This window comes from Excalfactoria chinensis, chromosome 1 (assembly GCF_039878825.1).
Source record: "Excalfactoria chinensis isolate bCotChi1 chromosome 1, bCotChi1.hap2, whole genome shotgun sequence".
In the NCBI taxonomy this organism is placed as follows: Eukaryota; Metazoa; Chordata; class Aves; order Galliformes; family Phasianidae; genus Excalfactoria; species Excalfactoria chinensis.
In genome coordinates, this window is record NC_092825.1 from 48,685,507 (window position 1) to 48,700,743 (window position 15,237).

A 15,237-nucleotide genomic window follows, 5' to 3' on the forward strand; every position below is an offset into this window, starting at 1 on the left:
TTGGTAAACTTCCCTGTTTTTATCATTTATTTTCTGTCCCAAGAAAGCCAATCAAAATCTGCTTTCCAAGCCAACTTCTGGTAGTTGCAGCCCTCTCATTCAGCAGACCCCTGGTGATTTCAGTCCCAGGGCTTACTGAAAAAAAACCACGTGTAGCCACGGCAGCACTCTCCACCTGAGTCAGCAGCAGACTGAAACAGTGTGTGCAGAGTACTGTGCGCTCACACACATCTCCAGAAGGCATCGACTCTGCAAACAGCCCATCTGTGTTTCTCTGTGGATGGTTTCAGTGCTGAGCAAAGCAACACTAAGGCAGGAAAATGATGAAGTTCTGAGGAAAGGCAGACTGGAGTAGAAGGGGCAGGAGTTTCTGAGCGTGGAAGACAAACACTGGTTCTGAGCTCAGGGAGAGTGGATACCCAATGTGAGTTGACAGCTTCTTAATTAGCACTGCTGAATGAGGTTGTGTGGGGGGGACCTTCTCTCTTTCAGTGTGTTCCCAGAACAGATGAAGCCCTTCTCACTGCCTCTGCACCACCTCTGGCTGCTCAGCCTGATTCCTCTCTCTTTGGCATCAGACTCTAAGCAAGGTAAGAAATGATGTCCTGTGTTGGTGTCGTTGTTGAGTAATGCCCACGTTGTAACATACAACCAGAGGAGGCTGCATTAATGCAAGAGCTTTTAGGAGCGCTCCAACCTCCAAGGGCAAAGAGCAGACAGAAGAGTGAATGGCTCTGCCTTTCTTACCGGGAGACAGCTATCAGCTATCTGACCGAGGAGTCTGTCTGTAGTTTGGGATGGGGCAGAATTGTCTGAGCTTAGTGGTTGCTGCTTAAAGCCAAAAGTCAAGTAATTGCTAAGTCAACCACAGTACTGTCCATCTCTTCCCTGCTGATAGGCAACTCCAGTCTCTCTTGTTGGTACGACTCGAGGGCAGCTCTCCTTTGTGACTGGAACTCTGGCAGGGACCTTGCTGATGCACCGTGCAATCTGACGATTATATCCAAGTTTGAATTTTGTGACAGGTGGGTGACTGGGAAGGCTGAGGGAAGGCAATGCTTAGAATGAAAAGTATCCTGGAGGGAAGATCAAAGTAGTCTCCTTCTAACAAAGCCAAGTGTGATAGAGTCACACAGCTGAAGGGTTTGCCTTTCAAATCTGTCTGTCTCTGACCCCAGGTGATCTGAGATTTTGGTCACTGCTCAGTGTTTATCATCTGAGGGTTCTAAACTGCCTAGCACCGCTTATATCCCAGCTCTGTAATGCTGTCCTTCATTTTCCGAAAATCCTTCTTCCCTAGTAACAGCCCTCTGTACTAAAGGCCATTTTTGACAGAGCAGGGATGTATGCAAAGACAGGAATGGAACAGGTGGAATTCAAGTTATATAGGGACCTTCTGCTCATTGCCGGAGTGAGATGGACATGACAGGGAAGTTGCACACTGAGCAACAATCAGTGAAGGAGTATATTGTTCTCCTGTCATTTTTCTCCCCTGGCCCTTATGCCCCTCTGAATCAGTGATACCTCAGAAATGGACAACGGAGCTGTGAGGGGTCTGGAGCACAAGTCTGATGGGAAGCGGCTGAGGGAACTGGGGTTGTTCAGTCGGGAGTTGAGGAGGCTCAGGGGAGACCTTCTTGCTCTCTACAGTGACCTGAAAGGAGGTTGTGGTGAGGTGGGGGTCAGTCTCTTTTCCCAGGTAACAACAATAGGACAAGAGGGAATGGCCACAAGTTGTGCCAGGGAGGTTCAGGTTGGATATTAGGGTAATTTTCTTCTCAGTAGGAGCAGTGCTACAGTGGCACAGGCTGCCCAGGGAGGTGATGAAGTCTCCATCTCTGTAGGTGCTCAAAAACCGTGTCAGTGTGGCACTAAGGGACGTAGTCAGTTAGAATGGTGAGAAGGACTGATAGTCAGACTAGGTCACTGTAGAGCTCTTTTCCAATTTTAATGATTATACAATGTTTTCCTCTCCCAGAGGAGGAGGGGTAGGTATGTAACCAGTACTGCAGCAGGGGCTGGGCTGTTTCTTTGTGGTCTCCAAGTATGACATTTTCAGCAAGAGGAGTTACTGGTCTACCCAGGGATTCCCTGGGTGCCTGTCATAAGACTAGTGTGTTTCTGGCATGGATAGGCTGCTAGTTACTGTCAGTAGAGATGTCTCCAGTGGGGTGAGATAGGCAAACATATTCTGAGGCTGGGTACAAAGACCTTGATAACCAATCATGCCCTTGCCCTGTGGGATTGAATCAAAAAGTAAGCTATGTTCCTGGCTGGCTGGGATGTGACCTGGTTCAGAAGGTGCCTCCTGCCTGGTATCTGAGATGCTATAGGGCTGTCAGTGGCTTGAAGAAGATTACTAAAACTCTAAAGGGGCTGAAACTGGCAACTGGATCCCAAATCAATATGCAGCAGAGGAGTTAAACAGAGGTTTGGAAGCCTCCTATTATCTTTGGTTTGAAATATCTGGGATGCACTCATTCTCCATGTGTCAGCACATAAAACTTGACTGAGTGATGAAGTGGGAAAGAGGGACTATGTCCTAGCTGTAAGCTGTTCAGTGAGTATGGAAAGATGCAACATACTTTGAAAGGCCTTTAGCATCAGATAAAATCTGACTACATGTAAAACAGACTCCCCAGCTTACTGAAATTCTCCTGTTTAAAACCCAGGTCATATTCTTCATCTAAAAGATCTGAGCATTGTGCGTTACCCAAGGCAGAGCACATGACTGGACTGAGGAGATGCATCAAGATTTTTAGCAAAGACTATAATGTGAGTAATTCCTCTAGGATGTCCTGCCTAATTGTAAGGATGGTATGTCAAGTTGAGTAATATTGAGTGTGACTACAAAAAAGACCAAGCCTTGACTGCAGTTTTGGGCTTGGGCTTGTTCTGTGTTGCCTTGTGTGGGGACTGGCTTCATTGTGAGCTGGGTCATGACACCCTGACTCATGCAGAAGAAGTGCAGGGTAGATTGTATGCAGTATCCCATGTCATATTTATCTAGGTTTGGCCCCCATCTCTTCCTCTGAGGAGGAATGACTGTGATCCGCAGCACTGAGGTCACCTCTAGACCTCATCTTCCTTGAAGAGTTCAGTACCATTTCCTGAATTATTAACTACTGTGGAACCTGGTAAAATGCGCCCAATGCAAGATGCAACAGCTGTGCATCAATGAAACCAGTATTGATACAAATCCTCTGCTTATCATTCGTTATTTAAATCAGTCTCTTTTTTCAGGCTTATTGGGTACTTCCCTCATTCATATCCAGAAATTACTGTAATTTCTGTGTTTTCCGAAAGAAAAAATAAAAGAGCTAATTCCCCTTATTGGCAGAGTCACAACGAGTTCTGACAACAGCCGAGCTTTTTTTTTACTTTCATGCATCATATGTGAAGACAAATTGTAGGGCTGGTAAACAACTCCATAAGCTATTCTTTCAAACACATTTTCTTTCTAATCAAGCTGTTTGGCCCATTTCTTATTCAGTTCTGTGTGATGTACATATCCCTTTAGTATCACTGCAGAACTGTGTTCTATCAGTTCACGAGTTCTACTCATTTCAAGAGTAAAATTGAATACCAGTTTTATCTCAGTCTTGCCAATGAGAACAAAGCATTTTGGTTACAATATTTTATCTCAATAAATGTCACTTGCTGAAAGTAACTTTTTCCTGCTTAGTCAGCACAGACGGCAATCCCAGCAGCATACCATACCAAAATATTTTGTGCCCTGCATTTCATTGTGCAATGACAAAAAATGAGTCAAAGTTTTTCTTTCCTCTACTCAAAACTGAAGCTTATGCATTTCAAAGACTTAGCGTCACCCATACTTATTGTCAAGTATTTTTAAATCTCTTATATGCAGGCAATGCTTGGAAGTATCAATGGTTATTGATGAGGCTTGGTTGGCACTAACAGTAAATTTTCCTTGCAGATGCAATGCTTCACTGTCTCGGATCTTCTTACCATGTCTGTGCACTGCCAGACTGGGGAGAATAGGTCTATACCTGCGCGACTGGAGGATTTCAGACCACTTCAAAATAGTGAGTACTCATCTGTGCTGTAGTCCCTGAGGCTTCCCCATGAAAGGATACCCAGTTTCTCATCCCTGTCTACAACTATGCAATACTCACAGCAGACTTACTTACCTATTTTCATTGTCCCCTGCTACAACTAGCAAAGATGACCATATTGACTGCCACCCCTTCTAATGTGCAGTGTCATGCCAGCCACTTCCCATCCTGCTCGGTACGTGGGGCACTGCTGAATGATAGCGCACTGTGATAGGAGTTCTGGCTTCAAACAGGCTATGACAGCTCAGCTGACTTCTGAAAAATATGCGCTAGAAGAAGGAGACAAAATCTTGCTGCTCTGCCTCTCCTACCAGACATGTGCTTCCACACTCCTTTAAGCTAGCTTTGGCAAGAATCAATCTGCCGACTTGATTCAACTCACTAGTCCAGTCAAAAATCATCTTCTTAGTTCTTTTTCTTTTTTTTTCTGATGAATGTGTGAGTTGAGTGGACATCCAGTGAAGTTACTGCAGTGTTGAGTCATAAGAAGTCATGCCTAGAATAAGGGGTTGAGAAGATTCACCCCAGACAGTCTGTGTAACTCCTGCACCCATGGTTGTAGCTCTCTGAAAGAGCAGCTGGAAAGAAGCTGTCACCCCAACCATGCTCCTTTCCTGCTCACACAACTGCCTTGTGGATAACCCCATGAGATAGGATGAAAGCAGTGGCCATTCTCACAGGCTACTAGAGGAGCTGCCTCTGCTTTAGTCCCAGGCCTTTTGTCACCAGGGGCACTGGGTAAGAAGGACAAGCAGAGAGAAGTAACTCACTAACAATCTCACTCAGTCATGGATGGCTCTGTGAGCCTGTGCACCAACCCAGTTGTCATGATGTGTGCCATAGGAGCCTAGTAACAGACTGATGGTGCACTGGTGACATACCAGCTCTCTTTCTCTTTCCAGTAAAACTGTGGCCTCCAGGAAATCTTCAACTGTTCAGCAAAGCTAAAAACACCTACAACTTAACATGGAGCCTGAATATTTCCTCTCACTACTTGAATGGGGAGCGGCAATATGAAGTGCGGTACCGAACCACAAGTCAGTCTTGGGAGGTGAGTACAGGGTAGAGCACTGGCACTAGACACCATACCAAACCTGGTCTTCCTTACAACACCCAGGATATTCTTCTCAGATCGAAACAAGTTGTAGTATAGACAGTGGCTTCAAGTTGCACCAGGACAGGTTCAGGTTGGATAAAAGGAAAAACTTATCAGAAGGAGAGTTGCTGCATTGACACAGGCTGCCCAGGGAGGTGGTGCAAGTCACCATCCCTGGAGGTGTTCCAGAACCTGAGACGTGGTAAAAGTAGGCATGGTAGGGATGGGCTGACAGTTGGATTTGATTATCCTAGTTGTCTTGTCTGTGAAGCTGGAGAGGGGCTTGCCTCTCCACTCCCTTTTATGTGTGTCACCTGCTGCCAGTGTTTGGTAATGACATGGAAAGAGATGGGAAGCTTATTTTACTTGGTGCTGTCACAAATGAAATCCAGGTAGCTCCAGGGCACACCTGAAAGTGATGGAGAAATGCAAAGCAATGAACAGTTATTCTCTGGGATAAAAAATGCAAAGTAAAGATTTGTCCTCCAGTGCAAACAAGCAATGCACAAAGTGGAAGGATCTGAAGTGGGTCCTCTCTGAGGGCCTTGGAAAGAATGAGTATATGAGGCTGAGCCACAGCAGGATGCTAGGGATGCTCTAATTTTGTCCTTATTCCAGGAGGCCAAAACCTTCATCATTACTCAGGACCAGATGTGGGCACCTTTTGAAAGACTCTCCCCCAACATGAAGTATGAGGCAGCTGTCCGTGCAAAGCCAAGTGCCTTAAGTTCTTACAGAGGTGTGTGGAGTGACTGGAGCAAGACAGTACTGTGGAGCACACATGTTGAAGGTAAGGATCAGAGTCAGGCAGCCTGACGGGGATGGGGAAGAGGGAACTCAGATGAAACAAGGGGCAGGAGGCCCAAATCAGGCTGAAAATCTGGAAGAAGGATAGCATTAACTGAAGTACAATGAGAAGATCGGAAACTGTCAGTTCCTCCTAATCTGTCAGGTTGAGCTGGCTCAACAGGGCTTAAGCACAAAGATTCCCAGCCCCAACAGATTAAATGACAGCAGCCCCTCTGCCTTCCAGAGGGCAGGCAAAATCCAGAAGGTACAAATCAGGGTCAGTTCAATGAAGACGCTGATCAGTAAAATGCAATGAAACTTGAGTCTAGGAAGCAAAGTCTCATAGAGTCTGAAAGAAGACTTACAGGTGTGTAAGTCCCTTCCAAAAAGCTCTGCTGAGAGTTGCACCAGTCATTACCATGAACCACAGCATGGTGGACACCTACAGCCTTGAAATACAGGGCTCTGAGCAAGCCTCTTTAGTGAGTCATGGGCTGTGGTGTTTGCCACATCTTTCCTGGAAAACAAACTGCTAGAGGTTATTCCTCTTCACGTCACCCTGCTCTGCCCCTGCCCAGTTGTTCCCTGTTGTTCCTGGTGCTGATATAAACAGAGGAGCTATGTTTAGAAAGGGCATTACGTTGCTGTGGCGATCAAATTTTGACAGTGTGTGATGTCAGTGAAGAGGATACAGCCGCAACCAGTTGTCATAGCAACTGAGACCCAAAGATAACCAGGGTACCAAAGGCAGAGGAGACAAAGTGATCTGAGTAGTGTCTCAAGGACAGGCAAAGAAAGGGCTTTCTGAAACTGTCTCCTTTCATAACTCTTTGCTTCCTCACAAGTGCTCCAGAAAAGCTGTGCAGGTCCAGAGCAAGGGGCCTTAGGGAAGGAGGGAGATAGGGGTGGCAGGCAGAAGAGCCAGACACCAGAACAGCATGACCAGGCAAAGGTGCCCTGGGGAGATGTGTGAAAGAGGCAGATTAAAAAAGTTGGAGATGATGCCAGAAAAGGTTGAGGAGTGCTGGCAGAGCTGGTAATGAAGAAATTCACTCACTTTGTCCTAACCATACCACTCAAGTATCAAAATTAGCATGTGATGGAAAGCTGTAGCCTTCTCAAAGTGTTCCTCCAGATATCCAAAGGAAGAGGCTAAGCCCTTGACCCTAGCCTTGTCCATCCTTGGCCCTGCTGCCCTCTAACGCATAACCATGAACCCCATGACTCTATTTCCCCACTGACTCATGATGCTGTTTGAATTCCCTATCCACCCTTAAACTGATTTTAGGACTCCCTGCTTCCTTTTGCAATGAATAAGGCAGGAATAGAGGACTGTGGCACCTCAACCATGGCAGTCCTCTGCTGTGGTGCTGTTATGGAGAGGGATTTCCAGCTGTTCAGCAAGAATTATCTATTAAGCCACACCAAGCAGACACTGAAACCTGTCAAAGCTCAAAGGCATCCTATGCAACAGAGAAGAACTCATTTATCTGACCTGTATACTCTATTCTGTTCTATTCAGTTCTATCCCATCCTATCCCATCTCATTATAATTATATTGTATTATATTACACAGCTTCATGGTGTAATTATTATAATGTATTGTACTATTATCATTAGCAACACATTGTATAATAATAATGTGGAAAGACCCAGTTATATCAGTCTGAATAGCTATTGAAGTGCCACAGCTCCAGTCTCCAGAACCTTGACTGAATGCTCATTGCAACTCCCTCTTTGTCTCTTTATCCTGCAGAAACATCTCGGCCAGTCCTGCCAGCTATTATAGTGAGCACATGCATCTTTGTGATCATTGGGTCTGCCTTCCTTATAAACTTACGGACCCCAAGATGGTAAGTGTCAGTTTTCCCATTTGTTGCTCTGCTGTATACTGCGTGTCTTCTTATACTCTGGTTTATTTTTTAGCAAGCATTATTCAGCATACAGAGAGACTCAAATATATTGTTCACATCTCAGCATTTTGAGGTGAGATTAGAAACAGCTTCAGGTTTTCTCTTCTCAGGACAGGAACAGAGAAACAGGGCACTGATCCTAGAATTGTAGAATCATTAAGGCTGGAAAAGATCACCCAGCCCAACCGCCAGCCCATCCCCACCATGCCCACTGACCACGTCCCTCAGTGCCACATCCACACGGTTCTGGTTCAGCACCTCCAGGGACAGTGACTGCACAACCTCCCTGGGCAGCCTGTGCCACTGCAGCACCAGATGATACTGGTGGCAGAAATGTTCTCAGAGAAGTAGACAGAAGAAGTCGGGATGGTTTCTTTGTAAGGAAAGGAGAAAGGTATTAACGTATGATGGACACGAGTAAAATTACTGCTTACTGTGCTCTGCCTTGAGTCATAATAAAAAGGTGAGGAAGGACTAGCTATATGGCACACAGAGAGACAAAAAGGCCTATCTTCACACAGTGTAAGAATAATGCTGAGGTAAGATGCAAGGAAGGATTAGACATGCATGAATAAAAAGAGCATCTGCAGTGATGTAAGTTTGTATTCAAGTGATGCTGGTTTATATTTAAAAACTAGCAAATTCTTATGCTTCAGAAAACATATTGATTGCCTGCATAGGTCAAAAGGGTCTCTGAGCATCCCACAGCAAAGCACCAACAATATGGTAACAGGATCAGCCAACCTCTCAGAGGGACCAAGGAGCAGATTAAATCACTTAATGCTGCCTCAAGTGACAATACACTGGTTCCAGTAGGGTGGAGGTCATACTACTTTTACATGGCATACTCACATGGCCTTGCACATCCAGTAAGTTCCAGCTGTATCATACAGCAAGGTCCTCCATGTTGTCCAGTGAGTTATTGTGGTGTGAGCAAACAAAGAGGGGGACATCTTGCAGTAGCTGAGCCATGGAAACAAGAGATCTGTTCAGACCTATAAATGAGCAGTGGGCAATGGAAATGCTAAGGTGACCACCAAGGTAGAGAAGGCTGGGAACCGTTGGTTGTGAGCCTTTGGGATCACTCTTATACTTTACCTTTCCCCCATACCAAGGTAGTACCCGTGAGCTGCAGTGCTCCTCCACCACGACAGGTTAGGATCAGGCCCTACTTTGTTTCTGAATCTCCTTCTCTTTTCTCAAGGTTTAAGAAGATCCTGAAGATTCACATCCCAGACCCTGAGAAGTTCTTTCCCCCACTCATCTCTGTTCATGGAGGTGACATTCAGGTATGGGAAGGATCCAGATGGTTATTAGGAAGAAATGAGGGAGAGGATGGTCCAGTTGCATATGCCTGGGGCAGAGACTGGGTGCTTGACCTACACGTGCACACACAGCCCATGTGCCTGCAGCACCAGATGCTGTGTTCTCTGCTGGAGTTTTATTTTTTGACCTAAAACCTGACACCCGGTTGATGCATCTCTGATTTCAGAACTGAGAAATGGCAAACCACGCAAACCTCAGCACGCTGCTCCCCTGACAGGACACCCTGAGAAAATAAAGAGAACTTGTGGGAGGCAGCTTGGCCTCTCAGATCCCCTTCCAGCCTCCTTCTTTCCCTCCACCTGTCCCAGATTTTCTACCTTCTCTCCCTTCTTCTGTCTATAGGCTTTACCTCTGCTCTTGCTGCTAATTGCCATTATTCTGGATGATATTTAGCCATTTTCTACATTCTTCTTTCTTTTCCTTTCCTTCCCAACCCCGTCTTTCTACTCTTTCTCCTTTCCCCAACTTCTTCTTGAAAGGAGAAGAAACTGCAAGGAGACAATTGCCATTCTGTGCAGGATTAAAGGGAGCATCATATGAAAGACGTGGGAGGTGGTCCCATGAGCAATCCCACTATAAGAAGGATGGGGACAAAATGCAGAGGATCCATAGGACAGCAAAGCTTTGGAAAAAAGCCTAAGTGCAAAAAGCCATTGAAAGCTAAACTTACAAGGGAAGAATGCCAGGAAGGGAGGTGCAGTGGGCATCAGAGTCACTTTCTCAGTGTTGAAAAAACTAGAAAATTTGCTTTACTGACCATAAATGAAATTAAGTTGTATATTATCGAAACTGAATTATTTATATGGATAATGGCACACTGCAGGATGTAATTTGTAGAGTGTGGAAGTCCAGCCGCAATCAAATTGGAGGAGCAGTTCAGACAAGAGAGCTGCATGCAGCCATGTAGAATTATTAAAAATTGGTTCATCTCCTAGGAATAGATTTCATGAGACACAGCTGAGTGCTGCTTTCTGTGTTTCCACCTCCACTCCTCATTCCAGTCTTGTCCCTTTATCTTTTTCCTTTCCTCTCCTCTCCCCTCTTCTCCTCTCCCCTCTTCTACTCTCTTCTCTCTTTTCCTCTCTTTCTCTCTTTCCCTCTCCTCACCTTTCCTTTCCTTTTAGCCATTCATCCTCAATTACCTCCAGAAATCTCAAAACAGGTTTGCAAGATCTGCTCTTGATTTTATAGTGATAGAAAGATATAGTACCTCTAAAACGCTGCACTTGGGACAACACAGACATGGATTTCCCTCTCCCCAATTCCAATTGCTTGGGTAGAGAAAAGGCCACTTAATAGCTCAGAAGAAGAGGCTTTTTGTTCCTCACTGTGTTGTACTTTGGACATAACAGTCTCTCTCCCGTGTTTCTTTCCCATCAGAAATGGCTCTCCTCCCCATTCTCCACATCTTCCATGTGTGTGAACAATACAGCCCCAGAAATCTCAATGCTGGAGGTGATGCAGAAGAACGATCAGGAAACCCAGCTTTCCAAGGGAACCCTGGCACCTGATCCTCCCTCAGAAACCAGTGGGCACTCTGTGTCCAGCTGCTTCACCAACCAGGGCTACTTCTTCTTCCACCTTCCCAACTCCTTTGAGATCGAGCCCTGTCAGGTCTACTTCACATATGACCCTTTCACCCAGGAGAACAATGGCAGCGAGGACAGTGAGACTTACCATGATCTTCCCTCCCCAGACCTCTGTACACTGGCAGAGGACATGCCAGTGTTGCCCTACAATTTTCTGCACTGTGTAAATGGGATCCAGGGCTTCCAAAATATCTCCTTTGTGGCAGAGACACCAGGTGAAGCCCAGTGGGCGGTGGCTTCCCCGTCAAGAGCAAGCACCTCACCAACACCAGCTGTGAAGCAGGATGAGCAGATGACTGACAAAGCAGCTTTACAATCTGCTGAGGCCCCATGCCAGGTGGACATAGACTTTCCTGACTCAACAGACCTGCATGACAACAATACTTCTGATGTATCAGGTGGGAAAGCAGGCCCTCCAATTGATCCCAGTGCCCCAGCAACACATGCTACCTCTTCCTTTTCTCAGCCTACAACTCTAAGGCAAACCCAGGATGAGGATCTTTGCAGAACAGCCTTCTCCAGCCAAGTGCCAATCACTGGTGCCTACCTTTCTCTTAAGGACCTCCAAAGCCAATATAACCATGGCTCTGTCTAGGATCAGCATGGGGGAAGTCTACAAGCAGGAAAGACCTTATATGCAGAGAAGACTAGATGGAAATTTCTCCTATTCAGAGCATGAATATAGTCTCCAGTCACTGAACCACTGGAACTGTTCTTTAATGAGGCTGGAGAATGGAGTTACTCTAGAAAGACACAAAACTGTGGAAGGAATAGGATGGACAAGGTGTAAATTCATAGATGGGGCTGATGACAAAATGCATGAAGACATCTCTTCCTGACTAACCAAGAGTGTCTTTTATTTTTTTCCTATGATGTTCTTCCTCATTTCAGGTTTTAATTAGAGTACATTCTGAGCTGCTCAGTCTAGTTTTAGACTCAGGTCTCTAAGATTAGCTCAGAGCCATAGCTGTGTCAGCTGTCTAAGCAGCGCAGTGTACAAAGAAATCCCCATTATTGGGTTAAAAATACTGGGGAAATCCCCTCCCCTTCCACTTTCTCCCCCAAGTCTGATGATGGCAGTAAAAAGAACACACACAATTTCCCACTCTTGCTGCAATATTTTTCATGAAATCGAAAGCCTCTCTGCCCTTCTGGCAAAATACCATTATTTGACTACGATAAGCTGATTGCAGAGTAGTTCATTCCACATCCTGTATTAGTGGAAAACGTCGTAAAGGTGCTGCCCATTCCTTCCATTGCTCGGAGGAAACCATTGCCTAGTTAGCAGCAAAGATATGGTAAATGGGCCCAGAAAACTGACTCACAAATCAGCACCTTCGTTGAAAAGAAAACTTCATGCACAAAAAAAAGAAGACTGCAAAGACTACTTTTCTGCTTTGCATTTGCTGAACTGATAAACAGCAATAACGCAGAAGAGATGTGGTAAGGCAGAGCAAGACAATCTGCTCTGCTTCCATCCATCCTTGCATCCAACATCTGTACTGTCTGTCTCTTCTCTTGCCATGTGTCTGGTCTACTCAGAAGTGAGAAAACACCAACCCATTGCTAAAGAACTTTCTATTAAGATCAAAAACTTACACAGTTACCAAAACTCTTGGTACTTTTGCCACCCCTTTGAGTATCACCTCAAAAGAGCTGCTCAAAGGACTTGACTCTGCCTACAACAGAGAGGTCCGGGACAACCCTTATCCTCTGCTCATCAACTTCTTCATCTGCCTCAAGGTGTGGACTGACTCTGCATCCAGGACATAGCAGGTGAAGAAAACCCCACAGCTTCCCATATGAGCAAGCACAAGATTTGCACAGCTATTTGCTGTGCTTTGGGATTTTTTCCAGATGGAGCTCAAAAAGAGACACTGAATCCCAACAGAGAAATAGATATCTTACATAGGCCAAGGATCCTAGTTGTACTGATGGTTCTCCTGTCCCTATGTAGACCTTCATAAGCTTCTCAATTATTCTTGCTGCTATGATGAGTATAAAAAACCTACCCATTTTTACTCTTTGTAAATAAAGGAAATACTAAGGAATCTTCAGTGTTTTATTTGGAGTTGAGGGGGGACACCTAAAAGATTTGCTAAATACGTGACTAGTTAAAGCTTGGTAAAGATGGAACGGAACAAATGTATCTTTAGACCTCTTGCTCCTCCCTTTCTCAAGGCACACCACCACCTAAAATGGGGCATTTGCACTATGTGGGCAAGTGGGTTTTGAGGCCAGGGCAAAGAAAGGGGATGTTTCAAAAGACATTTTCCTGGAGGACTCAGATGCAAGTAAACCATCCAAAGCCCTTCATAGTGCATGGCACTTCCCCTATGGACTTCAGCCGGTTCTGAGTCAGCTCCAATATTCAGGCAAAGAGGAATAGGGTCAGATTGAATTTTGAGAGGGAAATGCACCACTCCACAGGTTGCCAGTGTTAAGATAGAAGGGGAGTAGTGTTAGCTACATCAAACACAGAAAGTTTGGGGCAGGAGACGGGAGATCTGAAGTGGTGAATTCTTCAGATACTGCCATAAGAAGGAGGCAGTTTTATTGAGATGTGCCCAAAGAGCAGAGCTGGAAGTGAATCCTGCTGCAGGGCCCAGAGGACCATCCTGCTGGTTCAGTACTTTTCCCCCTTGTGAAGACGCTGACAGCTTTCGAACTGGAAGCTGTTAGCACTGCATTAGCAGCCACACTGGGTGTGAATGTGTGACACTGAGGCAGGAAGCACTCAACATAAGATCTGTCGATAACTGGACCTTTCTTCCAGGAAGACGAGGTCATGTGGTCTCATATGTGAGTAACCCAGCTTGTGAATGCCAGTGACACAACACTCAGTGACATGGGGCCCTTTCTCTTCTGGGTCCCCGAGAGCTCTCTGGAAATGTCACAAGGGCGAACGTTCCCCTCCCAAACTGATGCAAACACACAGTGCAAAGCCAGACAACAGAGAGATGACAGTGTCCATCAGTACCAGAGTAATACCGAAACTGAACAGCAGTTCAGCTAACAGCTACAGACACCAGTCCTCTCTTCATCTCAGGCCAGGAGGTAACAAAAATTGCTGTCACATCTCTCATCTCCCTCTTTCCAGAATACTTTATATGCAACATCACTCTCAGCCACATCCCACATGGCTCCTGTTTGTTGTTTGTTTGTTTGTTTGTTTTTATTTTTATTTTATTTTATTTTATTTTATTTTGCTGTGGGGAAGCAGTAAAAAAAAAAAAAAGAGTATTTGCAATAAAGGAATTCCTCTGAAGTCAAATCTGATCAAGGTTTTGGGCCTTTGGTTGATTCAAAAGGCTGTGGTGATAGATGTGGTATGCTTAGATAGATCAGATTGAAATCCTGTATAATTTGTTCTGCTGAAAACAACAGAGAAGGAAGGTGCTTCTTTCCAGGAAAGATGAAGACAAAAAAGTAAGATCTCTGGCACTGGGAAATACCCTCAGCTGGGTTCTGACCCACTGTGGCAAACTTGTAGTGTATGTTTTGGAAAACCATACCATATACACTTAGAGATGCAGCCAGTCTTCAGTTATCTAGGGAAATTCTGGCTCAAAGACATTTCTGAAAGTGCGGTCTTGTCACTTAAATCTCTTAGTTCTGAAAGCATTTCTTATTGTCATTGCTTGCCTCAGTTTCCCATATGTGCAGCAATGGCTTAGTCAGGATAACCACATTAACACGTTCCCAGTCAAACGCTGCAGGTTTCATCCACGCTTAACCTTTTTTACTACTAAAACCCACCACAAGGCAACTACAACAGTGATGATGGGAAGAAACCCAACCTGCTGCATGACACCTTTGCAAACTGCAAGGAGGAAGTGCTCAGTCCTGCATCAGTCAGGCAGGTTCAGAATGTCACTCAACTGCAAGTTGGTCCCCTATTGGCTGGAACTCAGTCCTGGGTCAAGAGTAGACCATGTGTCCTCCTCCCAGCTTTATTGACTGGATAGCTCTATTTACATTGTGAAAAATGAGGGGCACAAACAGTGCTGCGGGGCCACAGGGAGAAGGTAGTGCAGGCAAGAAGGACCTGGGAATAGAAGGCAGCAGATGCTGCAGGAAAGAGTGAGTAGTGGTGCAACTGAGTGTGGGGAGCACCACAGCAGGAGAAAAGGCAGCAAGGAGACCAGGAAGACCAAAGGGACTGCTGCAGGTCTGTACTGATGGACACCGTGCTTTGCTTTCATCAGCATGACCGCTGACGTCACTGCATGCAGTGTGCTTCCCTCCTTTGAGCCTTCTTTGCCTGTCAGCCAGGGAGCTCTGCCTGCCAGCATGCAATGGAACCAAGGAGGGTGTCTGAGACATACAACAGTTGCTCAGCAACTCCCTTTCCCCTAAGGAGGACAGCCTAACTACCTTCACCAGCCTCCAGGGTTGCCTCGGCACAGCTGGAGGTGCTCCTTAACCTGTAGATCTTCCCCTCT

At 45.6% G+C, this 15,237-nt stretch overlaps 1 protein-coding gene across 1 annotated transcript; it reads left to right on the plus strand.

Annotated features, from left to right (window-relative positions):
* The first annotated feature begins 319 nt into the window (after nucleotides 1-319).
* Nucleotides 320-11,387, plus strand: IL2RB (interleukin 2 receptor subunit beta). Its single transcript, XM_072356484.1, has 9 exons — nucleotides 320-590; nucleotides 899-1,025; nucleotides 2,673-2,775; nucleotides 3,941-4,049; nucleotides 4,982-5,130; nucleotides 5,794-5,965; nucleotides 7,721-7,817; nucleotides 9,082-9,166; nucleotides 10,584-11,387. The coding sequence occupies exons 1-9, from the start codon at nucleotides 458-460 to the stop codon at nucleotides 11,385-11,387; spliced, it is 1,779 nt and encodes a 592-aa protein (XP_072212585.1). The 5' UTR covers nucleotides 320-457.
* The last annotated feature ends 3,850 nt before the right edge of the window (nucleotides 11,388-15,237 follow it).

What these genes read in the sequence shown, in the direction of transcription:
- IL2RB (XM_072356484.1), top strand. Translation starts at nt 458, where the DNA reads ATGAGGTTGTGTGGGGGGGACCTTCTCTCTTTCAGTGTGTTCCCAGAA. An exon ending in TTTTTAGCAAAGACTATAAT is followed by an intron (nt 2,776 to 3,940) that starts GTGAGTAATTCC and finishes TTTTCCTTGCAG; the next exon opens with ATGCAATGCTTCACTGTCTC. An exon ending in AACTTACGGACCCCAAGATG is followed by an intron (nt 7,818 to 9,081) that starts GTAAGTGTCAGT and finishes TCTTTTCTCAAG; the next exon opens with GTTTAAGAAGATCCTGAAGA.